This window comes from Glandiceps talaboti, chromosome 5, assembly GCF_964340395.1.
Source record: "Glandiceps talaboti chromosome 5, keGlaTala1.1, whole genome shotgun sequence".
Classification (NCBI taxonomy): domain Eukaryota; kingdom Metazoa; phylum Hemichordata; class Enteropneusta; family Spengelidae; genus Glandiceps; species Glandiceps talaboti.
In genome coordinates this window covers 3,057,501-3,072,654 of record NC_135553.1, presented here as the reverse complement: position 1 = coordinate 3,072,654, position 15,154 = coordinate 3,057,501, and the positions used below count along the sequence as shown (strand labels likewise).

At 34.5% G+C, this 15,154-nt stretch overlaps 1 protein-coding gene across 1 annotated transcript in view; it reads right to left on the bottom strand.

Annotated features, from left to right (window-relative positions):
* Positions 1-5,421: 5,421 nt before the first annotated feature.
* The window catches only part of LOC144434859 (uncharacterized), a 10,099-nt gene continuing 366 nt past the window's right edge, over positions 5,422-15,154 (bottom strand). The window contains exons 2-3 of the mRNA XM_078123373.1: positions 9,418-9,578; positions 5,422-5,895 (exon numbers count right to left, since the gene is read on the bottom strand). Coding sequence (XP_077979499.1) covers positions 5,422-5,895; positions 9,418-9,578 — 635 coding nt within the window. The remainder of the gene's footprint in view (positions 5,896-9,417; positions 9,579-15,154) is intronic.

Genomic DNA, 15,154 nt, shown 5'->3' with positions numbered 1-15,154 from the left:
AAGGGCAAATGTAAGAATAAAAAACATAGACAAGGATAAACGGGAAAGATGTAATTTCACAGAGAGAGAGAGAGAGAGAGAGGGAGAGAGAGAGAGAGAGAGAGAGAGAGAGAGAGAGAGAGAGAGAGAGAGAGAGAGAGAGGGAGAGAGAGAGAGAGAGAGAGAGAGAGAGAGGGAGAGAGAGAGAGAGAGAGAGAGAGAGAGAGAGAGCGAAGATAACCACTTAGTTTACCTTAATTGCAATGTCATTAATATCTTCCCATTTTGTAACTGTTAGATTACTATAATTGTATACTGTCACAACCACTGTCAGGTTCATTATTCAGTTATATCGTGTCAACAGGCAACTCATTACATTTGATTCGATTACCTAAATAGATCTAACCCTGCCAACTCAAGTTCAAACATGTACAAACAACCACTTCACAATACGCCTGAAACAATATAACAAAAACAGTTCATTTTTAATTTATTTTTAGTCTCTACGGGATCATACATCTGTTCCGGAAATTTAAAGTCAGTATTTTAAAACTCGTTGCTACAGTCTACAGTGAGTAAAACACTTTGATACAAGAAGGAAAGGTTATATTGCATCAAATAGATTAGATTGGTCAATATCAACGTTTGATAACATTCAATTGGGGAGGGGAAGGGGGTTTGAATTGATATTACTTTAATCTGTTTGAAGTAGATGTAAGCCTATAATCTCTAGAAAATGGTATTCAATAAAAGTATATAAATGGAACAAATGTCAAACGCTTTAATAACGTCACAAACCAGAAAGTAGCTGTATGTATGTATGTATGTATGTATGTATGTATGTATGTATGTACGTATGTATGTATGTATGTATGTATGTATGTATGTATGTATGTATGTATGTATGTATGTATGTATGTATGTATGTATGTATGTACGTACGTACGTGTGTGTGTATGTGTGTGTGCGTGCGTGCGTGCGTGCGTGTGTGCGTGTGTGTATATGCGCGCGCGTGTCTGTGTCTGTGTATTTCAATGACAGCCAACAACAATGCAATTTGATGTATCACACAACACAACACAACAAAACACAGCACAGCACAACACAACAACACAATACAACACAGCAAAGCAAAACAAAACAAAACAAAACAAAACAAAACAAAACAAAACAAAACAAAACTTAATGCAGTACCACAGAATAAAGAACAAGACGTATAGTGCATGACACTGAAAAGAGCACTCCGTGCTGAGACTGGGAAATAAGTCGTGATGAGAGCTGAGACCTTGGCGTGTAACATGTTACGGGTTTGAGAACACCATGTAATTCACTGCGAACTGATCACAGTTGTATGTGTGCTGAAAGATAGTAGACAAGTAAAGATGAAATATATATTGCATCACACAAGAACAAAATACATGATAACTGACTACAGCACGATGTAATGAATTCATTTGCTACAACATGACAGTATAATACAACACATCACACACGTATATTCAACACAACATGGCTCACAACGGAAGTCCAGAGTAAGTCTTACTGACGACATTTACGACATACAGCGGAATGCCTCAACGTATTGGCCTGGGAACCAACAAGTCTCGCCATTTGTGCATGGGTAACCTTCATTGTGATTCATATCCTTGGATCGGTGAACTGGAACAGTGGTTCTTTAGTGTCTTTAATAGAAGGAGGAAGTTATGGAGGCTAAAATTATGGGATGTAAACATGATACAGAATTTATGATTTAACACCTTAAAATGAATATCCTATAATTTCGAAGCAATCACAGGAGCTCTGCCGTGAAAATACAATTATCCTTTATTTAATGAAATGGATTTTGAAATGGACAGTGGTTAATCAATTATGCAAATGAACTCGCAATAAAATGGGGAATTAACTATAAAATTAAATATTCATGAACTCTGTAAATCCTATCTATTCTATTCATTGTTTCTTTTTTTTGTGTAAAGTCGTCAAGTGTACTTGAAGTCCCATCTGTGAGTCGATTCCGTGTTGACACCGCTAGTCCTGGAATTACTCATTTCGTCGCTTTAAAATCAACCGCCCGCCAACAATATGACGAGAGAGTTAATCACGGACTCAATGGTCGGGCATTCACGACCAACATTGACAAAAACAATTAAAATTTGTTATAAATATTTAATTCATTGTCTGGAAAATATATATCTTTATAGTCTTGCCAAGTTTATTAGCTGTTATGGTATAAAAAAAACTAATGTTATGTATTTTCCATTTGTTTTGATTATCCAGTGAGGGCAGTTTCATCAACGCTGACATACATAAACTTCGTGATAAAAGTCTTTTAAAACAAATACAGGGGATAAAATCGTTGAGACTATATAATACATTTATAGTAAATGTCCGAGAATTGTTTTCAATCAAATAATAAGTATACGATGAAATTGAAATGAAAATAAAATGTGTACCTAATATGTTCAATTCATCCATTCATCTTATAACATATTTGTACTCATCCTCATAGTAGGTTATAATATATACGTACACAATGAAACAATGCGGGCTAAGAGTATCTAAGGGTTCTTTTTGTTTCAGACATTGATCACTATCTAGACTTCAGTATAATGGTGTATACTCTATACATGTCGTTCTGCATAATCATGTCATTTTTCTTCATAAAGTCTCATTTCGGCATGTTATTGGATAGAAAATGTGTTGATTTCACTTCTGTTGCTGTTGTTGTTATTTTCAAGATAGCTTTTCATGAGTTTTGTTTTGAACATTATCAAAACACAAAGACTTGATATTTGTTCCCTCTTGTAAAAAATGTTACCAGGTACAGTTTGCCACTACTTGTTACAGTTCTTCGCACTTGCTTCTAAAATGTATATCAAACCAGCTCACAATAACTATGCTCTCCGAAAATTTACTAACAGGCTTGGAAATCATTATTGGAATTGGCCGACGTTTACCTGAACATATAAAGCAGGCTAAAACTTCAAAGACAATTATAGAGATAATTTTGGCTGCCTATTTTTTGCTATAATGTGTGTCTTGAGATATTACATGTTATAACAATATGTTTATATGTATGTTTTTTTTAAATGTAATTATTGAGATTGCAAACGTTTTTAGTGATATGATTGTCCGCCATGCCATGAGGGCTTCAATGGAAGAATCCGACCATTCGCTTTTGTTTAGTGTACGTGTTCTTTATGACTCTTATTCAGTTTTATTTTTACCCTGAATAAAGATACTTTGTAATGATAATGATAATAATAGTAGTGGGACTAATAATTAATTTCGTCTTGAACGCTTTAGACTGTTTTTGAATAAATCATTTGGGATTTGTTGATCTTTTGTAAACTGAGATTTAGCCAAATGATACACTGTATCATTAATACTGTAACATCACACATAATTTAATTATAATGCAAATTTGGGATCTTTAAAAAATGCATTTTAGAGCTTGATACAAATATCATTTATGAATATCACATTTGATACACTATAAACCCGACCTCTTTAAAAGTTGCGATACATTTCAAGAGTATGTCCCATCCTATTCTCAGTTATCTGTTCTAAGTTACATACATGGTTTATCTGAAGATTCTGAAAGATTCTCACTACATTCATCAAGTTTCCATGGAAACGAAAGAAGTCCGGAGAAAGTCATAATGGTCTATTAAAGTCCTTTATTCACCATTCACAGTGGTTTGTTTCCAAATACGGTACGAAAAAAACATACAACAGAATTACAGAATATGTTTTACAATCTCTGACCTAAGATCTTTCAAATTGATATTTTCTTACTACCAAACTAGAGAGACCATAGCGTTTATGCGGCACAGTATTTTTAATGTCTCACACAACCTAAGAAATTACACTCACAAAATAGAGTTTTTGACAGCGCGTACACGATTAAAATGTTATATTTTATCTCATTATGAACGCCAATCCACATCATGACATTCACCTGTCTATGCTTATAATGAGACAAGGAATATTCAAGCACAAAAAACTGTTTATTTTTGTTCAAGTGAGATAAAATGCAACATTTTATGTGTGTGAACTATTAATGTCTGTATTAATTTTCTTTGTGTGATTCCTAACATAAAACGTCGTGTGAGACGTAAACAACACTGTAGCACCTAAACGAAACTCTGTCTGGTTCAGTAGTACATTCTTGAGATTCTGAAATGTAACCTCTAAGTACATGACATGGTGATATACTCTGTACCTTGTAGCTTAAAATCGTGAATCTGATAACGATCCTCTGGGTATAACTTAAAGATTATCAAACTGATCTACATATAGAGTCACTTTGTAACTTTAAAATTCAAATTTTGTAATCTTTGATTAGAACGTGACCACGTATGAATATTTATTTTTCGCGACTGAATAAATATAGTTAAGAGTTTTACAGACACAGTGTTATAAAGCAGTCGTGGCTTTAACTTTTGGAGTGGATTGAATATATAATCATTGATTTTTTGATTTACCTTTTTTTACACAGATTTAAAACAATTTGCACTGTTCTTAGGAACAGAGATTCAACTTTGAATTACTCAGTATTACACTTATTATTAAGATGATAGATAATAAAAATCATATATTTTCCCTGGCTCTGAATTCGCACTTACATGTATATCAAATTAACTAACATGTATCGAAAGACAAGCAAATGATTAAAGCCTGTCCTCTTTGAACATTTTGAATTTTCAAAAACCAAATTTGTTAATTTACTACTGTAAAATAAATCCCTTTCTAGTATTCGCTTTAAGGTGACCCATAAAATTAAAACATGCATGCTGATATGTCATGATATTGCCCTCTATTGGTAAGAGACTCTGCGGTAATTACTTTCGTTTCTGTCTCAACAAGAATCAATTTACCTAACAATTCACACTAATAAAAAATCAAAATTTACATCATTAAAAAAATTAACATGATTACATCTTTGTCTTCAAATAAATAAAAATCGGCACTTTCCGGTTGCAAAAAGTCTTCTTGAAAATAAAGTATAAAAACTTAAACTACTCAATAGGTGATAGTCAAAATGGCCAAACGATTTGACTCTACTGTCTAGGCTAGGATATGCATATTAACAAGTTTAACGTTCTAAGATATTGAACGAGCGTATATTTTAATGGTTTTGATTTATCTTATTGCTACTTGTTTTTTGGAATTTGATGACGTTGGCAGTAAGTGAGGCTTTTAGTGCCGCATGTATGCAGATTAATTTCTGTATCGAAGGCTATTTTGGAATGTCATAAAATCCGGCAATTCTGAACTTAAATTTCACGGAAAAAATTACGTAATCAATATGAAACAGTTCCTCTATGACGACATAATGTTCTTTGGGTCTTACTGAAACAAACGCCATGCATGTATCAGCGTCCAACAAAGACACACCGCTGCACTATAATCACAACCACCAATGCTTCTCCACATAGCTCAAAAACACGTGATTGGTGGTGAAATCCGAGTTCTTTGCATACTACTGTCGTGTTTATGCAAATCACGAATGTTTGTTAGTTCTCTTCTCAAATCACCAACGCTGAGTGTTTCACATAATTTACTCTGAGCTTCAAGTTCACAAACATACTGTTTGGCTTTTTGCCTTAAAGCGGCGATACTAGAGCTCCTTCGATCGTCTCTTACTGTTTTAACAGGTGTTATCCTCTCTTCGTCTTTATCCTGTTGATCGCTTCGTTTCAATACCTCGACGAATGGGGGCGCTAGAGCACCGGGGCTGTTCTCGTCACATTTTCGGATTAAGCCAGGCCAGTGGTAATCCTCTTTGTCGGTAGTTTCAGAGTCGTCCTTCGTTTGACGTAAAGGTTTTATCGGACAAGTTTTCACTTTCAAGTCTTTTCCCTGACTTTTCATCTGTCGTCGTTCTTTTGCTCGCCGATTTTGGAACCATACCTGAAAAGAATTAACAGTAATTTAAGGTTTACGTTTTTGACAAAGACGCGGCTCAGTTTCCGGCCTGCTATTAAAGTAAGAGTTGGTGAATATAAAGTTATGAAAAGCCTATTACAATCAAATCAGGAGTCTGTTAAATGTGTGATTACTGAAATACAGTTGAAGGTTATTGAGTGGCGCCTTTAGTTTTGTACCTGCAGTTCATTGTCATTAAACTAAGAAATGAAAACGTGCTGACAGACCGTGACAGACTTTGTTATTGTCTTTATATCAGTCAAACTCCACACACGGAGGATAGATGACTACGTACGTATTTTGATAATAATCATTATATCATTACTCCCAATGTCTGACCATATCAGCATAATCCTATTGGTTATTAGAAACCAGGGGAGGTTTCAACACCAGATTTCTGTCCTTGTTAACATTCTTGTAGGACTAACAAATGTTCAATTCTTCCATACTGTGATAACTTTTCCACATAATATTACTGCCATATAGCCTAGTACAGACAGCAGAGCACACGGGGTAAAAGTTTTCCCGCCTCATTTCCATTTTGATTCATTATCGTTCACGTTGACGATATCAATTTTGAGGTGCAGGTAACAAACTTCATGCACACAAAATAAACGTGATGAACGGAATACACACAATACAGAGCGGACCACACAGTCACATGGTATAACATACTCACAATGTGATGGTTCATCGCATCAAGTTAGTTCACAATCATTCTTAAAATAAGAGGTTTCATTTGCAGTGGAAATTCTTGTATTGTTTCATTAATAAAACTTTAATCCCCCCCAAAATACTGAACATTAATAATAATTCACATAATTTCACAAGCATGTGCAAAGAAATATTACAACATAGGCCAAAAGCTACCATAGCTGCAGCAGCCATCGTGGTTTTTGACCAGTACAGGGCAAATTGCCAGAATCGTACGGGCTAATAATACATGTTTACTACTATTGAGTGTTTACTCTTTTATGGCCTAATGCAATATTACTAGCAGTTCTCCTCTCTACTTATGACGATAGGCAAATAATGATTACTACAAAAGCATTCACAAGCTTCTTACTACCACAAACATCTTGTCATGGTAATTTAGTGGTGAATGGATAATTATGCTGGAATCTCTACTGTTATATAGTTCATGTTGTTGTTTTTTTTACTATTTTTACACCAGAACCGGTACTATAAACTAATGTGGATAACTTTCTTGAGATGGATATAATTCAATATTTGATAGTTTAAAATGATGAGTTTTTACGATTCGTAATTTTCATGTCGCTATTAAAAACATGTTCAGTTACCAAAAGTGTGAATATGATTGCGTTCGACGTTGAGTTCGTTTAAAGAAAATACACGGTATGAAACATTTGTACATCAAAATTGAACTGTTTTAGTGAGTAGAATAATTCAGACATCAATTCGCAATAAAAACTACAGTACTTTCTCCTTTGTCTATATGAAAATAATGAAAATAATCGCTATAATGTATTGGCGCCAAAGTTCTAACTATTCAAAGCAATACGTTCCCTATAATTTGAAGTGTAAATATCTCATATCGAATATAGGTAAGTAGTCAGTGAATGAATGTTGAGGACTACGGTATTCAATAACAACGAGACAGTTATGACGACAATTACTGGACTAGGGGAGGTACTTATACTGATGTACGAATAAGCAAACGTGATATTTTGACGTTTCTCAAAGACAAGCAGCTAGCTCTAGTTATTTTTAGTTGACTTTGCAACTCTCTTTCACATGCACTTGAGTTTATTTGTGAAGTTTTAGGAAGGGACTCCATTGACTATGACATACATAGTGCAGTTGAACTCAGAACCAAATTAAGAGTTTCTTTTTTGTCTAAAATTGACGTTGCCTAAAACACACCCCTGTAGCTGCCGTGACCATCGCACCCTCATTTTTAAGGAGGGTGTCATATAAACTTGTGAAGTACAAATACTTCGAGTACTCGGTCACAAGACGCACAGGTACCTGTAATTCAATTAAACTCTTTAGTGGTTTCAAGGAGCCGATCACCTTTCTCTCTATTTGTATATCTGTCATTACAATTTCATCACCTTTGGGCAAATCTTAATCCTGTCAGGTCTGAACAGCCGCTCAGACGTTTTTGACAAAAGTCTGATCTTTCGACAGATCATGGTGGCAAGTAAATATTTATCAACACCGTACAGACGGATCAAACAAACCGCAATAACATTCTGATAGGTATTAACAACCTGTATGAGATGGAAATCGTTCTTCTTTTATCAGCGAGTCTCATTAATTTCGTTAATGTGAATTGCCTCCTTTTATGAACAAGGACAGCAAACAATCTCCATCTTTATCAGTTGACGTTAACCTCCTTTAATATTCAAGTCGATATCAAGCCAACATCACGTGATTAAAAATTCCGGCTTTCCATAACTTTTTAGTGCATTTCATCTGCTTTTGAACTTGAATCAAAGAACTGGCCTGTGTCCATGTTTTGGTGTCAAAAGTTATTCGACAAAAGTCTTATGCCGCGATGTCTGGCACAGATCTTAAGCTTTCGGCCGTGGTGCTTATACATTGCGCACGAAAATGTAGGCGGGAACATTACAGATTGGAGAAGTTATTTGCGAGAGACTTGTACATTTATAACTATTAGTTCCCTTCTTGATATTATAGTTTAGCGTTTCATACCTTAAGAAAATGTTGTTATGTTAACAAACTAACACAACGTTCCCGTGAAAAATACGGGACTGGTATATAATCAAGGACATGTGATTGAAACCCAAATATCGTTCATTGTTGGTTGGATAAATAGACACATCGTCTATGTTTGCTGCTTCATGGGAAGTGGTTTTACTTTAGTATACTGTCGCGATTACAAATCTTGATGACCCTGTTTTACTTATTTCATGCGCTATTACCTAAACCAACGACTGTAATTCACCCATACTACAATCTTCATAAGTTGTTTAGTTGATAAGCGAAATTTCTGAAACTTTTACAGTAACTTTTATAAGCTAATTGTTTGCTTACTGGTCAATAGCTAAGCTTAATGCCTCTTCTCTTTCATTTTTCTTCTTCTGAATCTTAAGTTTCAAAAACAAAACGAAACGACACCATCGCTTGCCCCCCTACTAGAGCAAAATGTCCCTTCTTGAACATCAGAAGTTCGTAAGCATTATCTCACTCAAAAAATCCGAAAACACAATAAACTGTCAAAACCATACTAGATGTCCTTCTAAGCAGATGTCCTTCTAAGCACCTCAAATCATAGTGCGGCTGATTGATAGTGGGTATTAAAACGTTACATAGAAACCATGAAAAGGAAAGTGAAGTCACTTTTTCAAATGTATATGTTTAATGACTTGTAAACATGTACCCTATCTTCCTCTTACAATTCAAGTTTGAAACCATTTTAAGAAACAAAACAACAAAATAGAAAATGAACACACAAACACGATAAAGAGCATGCATAATTACAAAGACCAACTAAAGATGAGATACAGAATTTATACTTACTTGTACACGTGCTTCTATCAAATCCAGTTTCAGTGCCAACGCCTCCCGCATGAATATGTCTGGGTAGTGTGTAGTCTGAAATGCCTTTTCTAATTCCTCTAATTGCCAAGTGCTATAGTTTGCACGATTCCTACGTTGTTTCATTGGTTTATTTTCTTCAGCTGAAAGAGGAGAGATGAATGGTGAACTTCAATGTACTGTAGACAAGGGTATAACGATCTATAACCTTGGTAATTTCATCATTCTTGAAACAAATACTACTGGGCGATTTCGTTTTTAAAAAGTAGCTCTAAAACTCATAATCCTTTCCTGTAATTGTGCTTTGCGTTGACTATCAGAGGGAACTGTATAGAGGCACAGACTGGGACTAATGACTAATGAAAAGATGAAGACATTGAGAGAAGAGAGACGATAGATTAGAATTGTGGTAGATAAGTACAGAGAGAGAGAGAGAGAGAGAGAGAGAGAGAGAGAGAGAGAGAGAGAGAGAGAGAGAGAGAGAGCGAGAGAGAGAGAGAGAGCGAGAGAGAGAGAGAGAGAGAGAGGGAGAGAGAGAGAGAGAGCGAGAGAGAGCGAGAGAGAGAGAGAGAGAGAGAGAGAGAGAGAGAGAGAGAGAGAGAGAGAGAGAGAGAGAGAGAGAGAGAGAGAGAGAGAGAATAAAACACACGAAATTGACAATAACAGAAAGAGGCAGGGCATATATAGTCTAGTTTCTATACAGTATCGTTACGATTTATACATTCATACCTTCACTCACTGTGGTTAGAACCACAGGCTGGTCATCCAGACTAGATAGGGCATATATTTACAGATCAATAATTTCCAAACCGAAAGTTCTCGAATAGTAATATTAGTAGGAATATATGACTATAATATTGGCAAACATATAGCGATATTTTAAAATGAATTATGTGGGAAAGTGTTAAATATAAACTAACATTACATGTATTATTAGTTTATTCTCCCCTACATATTTCTAAAGGAGTTAAAAAATATGTGCCTAATTTTTCAGTGTTACTCTGTACTATTGATGCATGACTTACGGGTCAGGGGTCAAATTATCCCGCATCCCCTTACTATCATCACAATTATTTAATAGACACTGTTACGCACCACACACAAAAATGAGACCACTTTTGACATATTTTTACCATTTACAGACAAAACACACATTGATATTTATGTTGGGTTGATATTTCAGTGTCTTCATTAATGTAAACACGCTACCATAAAGAGGACGCACTTGTCGAAAGAATTCGTTAAGTGTCAACTTCTGTTGATACGAGAGTATCAAATCAGAAACTTATAGGCACGTTATCTGTAAACCTCCAAGGCTACTTCGGGAGTCAATTGGCCACTTAACTGGTTAATGTTACGTTATTATAGAACTGGTATCAGTGATATGTTTTTTATTGGCTCTGTCACTTATCCCACCCACTTAGATGCACGTTTCATTTGGTAGAGACACGCGGTGGGTTGTCTTTTCTACTTGTTCAAATTGGAGAAATGACTTGAGTATGACATTATATAGTCCTTCAATGTGAATAGTATCTTACTCAACTACTGGACTCTTCTTGAAACAGTCAAATTCGTCACACGTAGCTATTTATTTTCTATGACTCAACCCTTGCCCGTTGTTGGCTCAGAAACTGTGCATCACTGGCAGCTGGGGGAGGGGAGGGGAGGTTTCATCGAATCACAGATGTGCAGGTTTGACGTTTGCATGATGGGGACCCATTCCTTTCAAATGAACAAGTTTGTGGATGATTGCTATAACAGTCTCAATTTTGGATAATTGTTGCACTGTAGCATTTTACAATGAATCAGAACTTGAAATACTAGAGTTGAGATAAATATAACACTCCATTAATTCCTTAAAAGACCTTTGGTGAATGACCGAAACATTGTTTAAATTTAACCGTCGTCCCTGTGAGGTTCAAAACAGCCAGAAAACCAAATATCAAGACATGAATAGCCAGACTGCGATGACTGTACCAAGTACCACTGAACACTAGTAACTCTCCCTAAAGATAGAAGTTTACCTCATAGTAGATATTTGCATTCCATCAAATAAGTCATTATTCAAAATTAGTTTAATTTAGTGTGAAATGATAAAATTGCTTAAATATAAGTCGATTCTTCACCGAGTTTTAATAACTCCTCTTCCATCTATAAATACCATAATTCGTCGAAATGTTTTCACCATTTTAGGCGGGAAATATTGTAAACGTCTATATGTCATCGCGGCAGATTTGTGTACATGGTGGGCTGACAAACAGGATAGGACAACGCCAAGAAAGGTCACTGTACGAAAACAGAATAACAAACAAATCCATGATTTCGAATTATAAGTACTTAAGTTTTCTGGAAAATGTATAACGAGGGAAGGGTTTATTTATTCTGAACATGTTACAGACTGAGTTTGGTTCGAAGACAAAGCACAATGTTTGTTTCTACTGGAGGCAGAAAGAGAAACGATGTCGCATGAAAAACGGAATGTATGTATTTGTACAAACTGGTCTAAAGTAAATTGAAAAACAATGAAAATGATATGAAAACGGATCATTTCAACCGTAACGGTGCGACATTTAACACACGTTGACGATTGATAGGCGATCAGTAACATCTAAGACACCGTGTGAATTAGCACTGAATAATAATACCACAATGTTGGAAAACAAATACTTACCAACAAATTTAAACCAATATTTTTTTTCGATAAGTATCAACTATCAGGCGTATTATTGACTAAGAAGTATAATATCATTTCAGATTTTCTTTGTAACAACATCGAGATCGACCAAGGGTAAAAGTCGAAATGGTACTGTCATTGGTAATAGTACATTTCTACTATCTCACTTTATTCTGAAGGAATCTGAATCCAAAGCGAACTTTCAAAGATTGGGAGTTGCTAGTTTTTTCAAATAACTTCTTCTGTTTTTTCTTTTTTAACTTGAAAAGTTTACTGTACTGTTGCCACATTGGCTTAACTACTGCGTAACTTGGCGCAACAATTTGCAGCTATATAACAATTTGAAACAAAAAACCATCAACTGAGTTTATAGGGAAAGTAGCCTCGAATTTTGGTCTTAACTTTGCGCTCCAAATGAGAAATTATGCCGATTCTCCCTGTAAGCTTAATAAATGTTTGTCGAGGATTTTTCTTCTTCTAAGAACGTCCCAGGCATATTTTATGACATTCAACCCCTACAATTAAAATGAAAGTCTTTGCGATGATGAAATACTAGTAGTTCTACATCCGTATTTAAGTTATAACGACAGAATTAGTACACATCGTTTGGATACTACGTAAATCCTAATGAAAACAGTTAACAAACAAACAAACCACCTAATACAACGGGGTTTAATTTACTCATTTACTGAGTTTGTTCACTGCTCATTAATATACCATGAAATAAATGGTATATCAAATATGTTCTTAAAACTTACACTTTGATTAGGAAAGGACATTGCTGCAGAGTACACATTGAAAACCTGCGTTGTTCAATGATCTATAATTACCAAACCATTAAACTGTAGAGATCGAATCGAAAAGATATCATGTTTAAACGTTAACATGAACTTCTTTACGTGAACATTTTGTCTGCGTTTACATATATTATATAACTTTTTAGGACAGTACGTAATTTTTTTTATAGGTACGTAAATTTCATTTGTAGATAATTTAACTTTCAGTTCATAGATAGACCTTGCTATACAACATACTTGTCGTAAAACCTTATAATAGATGCTTAAACTTGTCGGATAAATTTATTTAATATTCTACTCCGTAATCACACATGTAAAGTTTCACTCTCGAGAGAATACTTCGAATGGATGGGGTATAATCGATAAAGTACTACAAATAGAGGGGGTATAATCGAAAGTTAGTTTATATATATATATATATATATATATATATATATATATATATATATATATATATATATATATATATATATTATATATATATATATATATATATATATATATATATATACACATATAGGTACAAATGTATACAGATATAGAAGAGTTACAAAAAATAATAAACAAATAAATAAATAAAGAACGTATCAAGACAACATAACGAGTAATAGCTATGTCGAACATCATGGTATACTATTCATTATCGACTCGGATTTTGAATGCCAAGTGTAAAGACGTGCAATATTTCTCAAAGTCTGAATATTGGTGGTTTTCATAAGACTTGTAAACTTATTAAAGTGAGGCTGGTTACGGTAATACAATGGAATGAATTTTTGTCTAATGTCTGAATAAAGCGGGCAACAGAGTAAGAAGTGAAATTCATCTTCAATCGATGTTTTACAGTAATTACAAAATCTTCTCTCTCTTTGTGTGTTATTGTGTCTACCTGATTCTGCAAGCTGTGTACTGATATGAGAGACGGAATCTGCTGAGAACATTACATGGAATCTGCTGAGAACATGGTCAGTCTTCTGTCAAGTTCACTGGTCCACAGATATGGAACAACATTCCAGATACAATTCGCAGTCACCCAAGCAGACACAAATTCAAGAAAGATTACAAAGAGTTTCTTCTTGTAAATATGTAAAATTTTCGCGCATTTTCATTTTCATTTTTCATGTACAGTATGTAGTTTGTGAGTTTTTGCAGCAGTCACCTGATCTTTTTTTTCATTGTAATATTTATACTAGTGTATGAGTTTTGAGTGGCTAGACTAGATTAGTTATAGAAACTATTTTCTAGCCTCTCGCCCGCTCTGATACAATTATGCACACATTGTGTATTATATGCTTTCAATTGTTATGTATTATTTTTTTGTGATGGGTAAATAAAGTACAATTACAATTACGTATACGAAGGTGTGTTCATCTAAATGTATAAGATAACTCTCAGTAGTAAATACTAACTTCAAGGTACAATATGTTCAGAGTTTTGGGCTTTCATTTATATCTGTTGACCAGTTCGGGGCATCAATGTTTTTTACAGTGTATGTAGTGTTAACTCTTTAATGACTTGCTTTCTGTAACTCTATGTAATTACACACTATATATAGGGTGTCAAACTCTAAAGTGTTCAAGACCACAAATTGTCTTTATGTGGTTGAAAAAAAGTGGGTTCTGATTATCTTGTTATCAAATATTTGTATAGTGTGTTATACAGAACTTGATAATCTGTAAACTAGAATTCAGCAACTTTTAGACACGAATATGTTTGTAGTGTTACACAATCATGGACAAAGGATAGTACACCTGTTAGACACATAGGAGCATGTTATATAGGCGTCAACCTCCTCAATGAAAATGATCAACCGTTTTGTTCTGATATTATTTCAAATATACCAAGTTATTTTAATATATTTGAAAAATTGGAAGAAGGGAAAGCGAAAAGGAGAAAGCATTCGAATATTAAGAGGAAATTAGAAGACGTTATAGGTGTTCAAGTTAGTGGAAGGTAGATATAAGATTTGTTTGTTTTTTGACAAAAAATAGATAACAAAGTTGCGTTAGAAAAACAAATTTAAAGGGAAATTAACTCTGAGCTATATATCCTTTAACTTAGTTTCTAGTTTGTTGTGTTGCCAAGATTTCGAGATGTACAAAAATGTCAATATCTAGCACGGTATCCACGGAAATGATCAATTTTGGGATAAATGAAATTCCGCTATTTCTTAATTACAAAACAAATGTATATTATAAACACCGGAAGGTTCTGTTGATGTTTTTTTGAACGAGTTTATTGAGGAAACCGT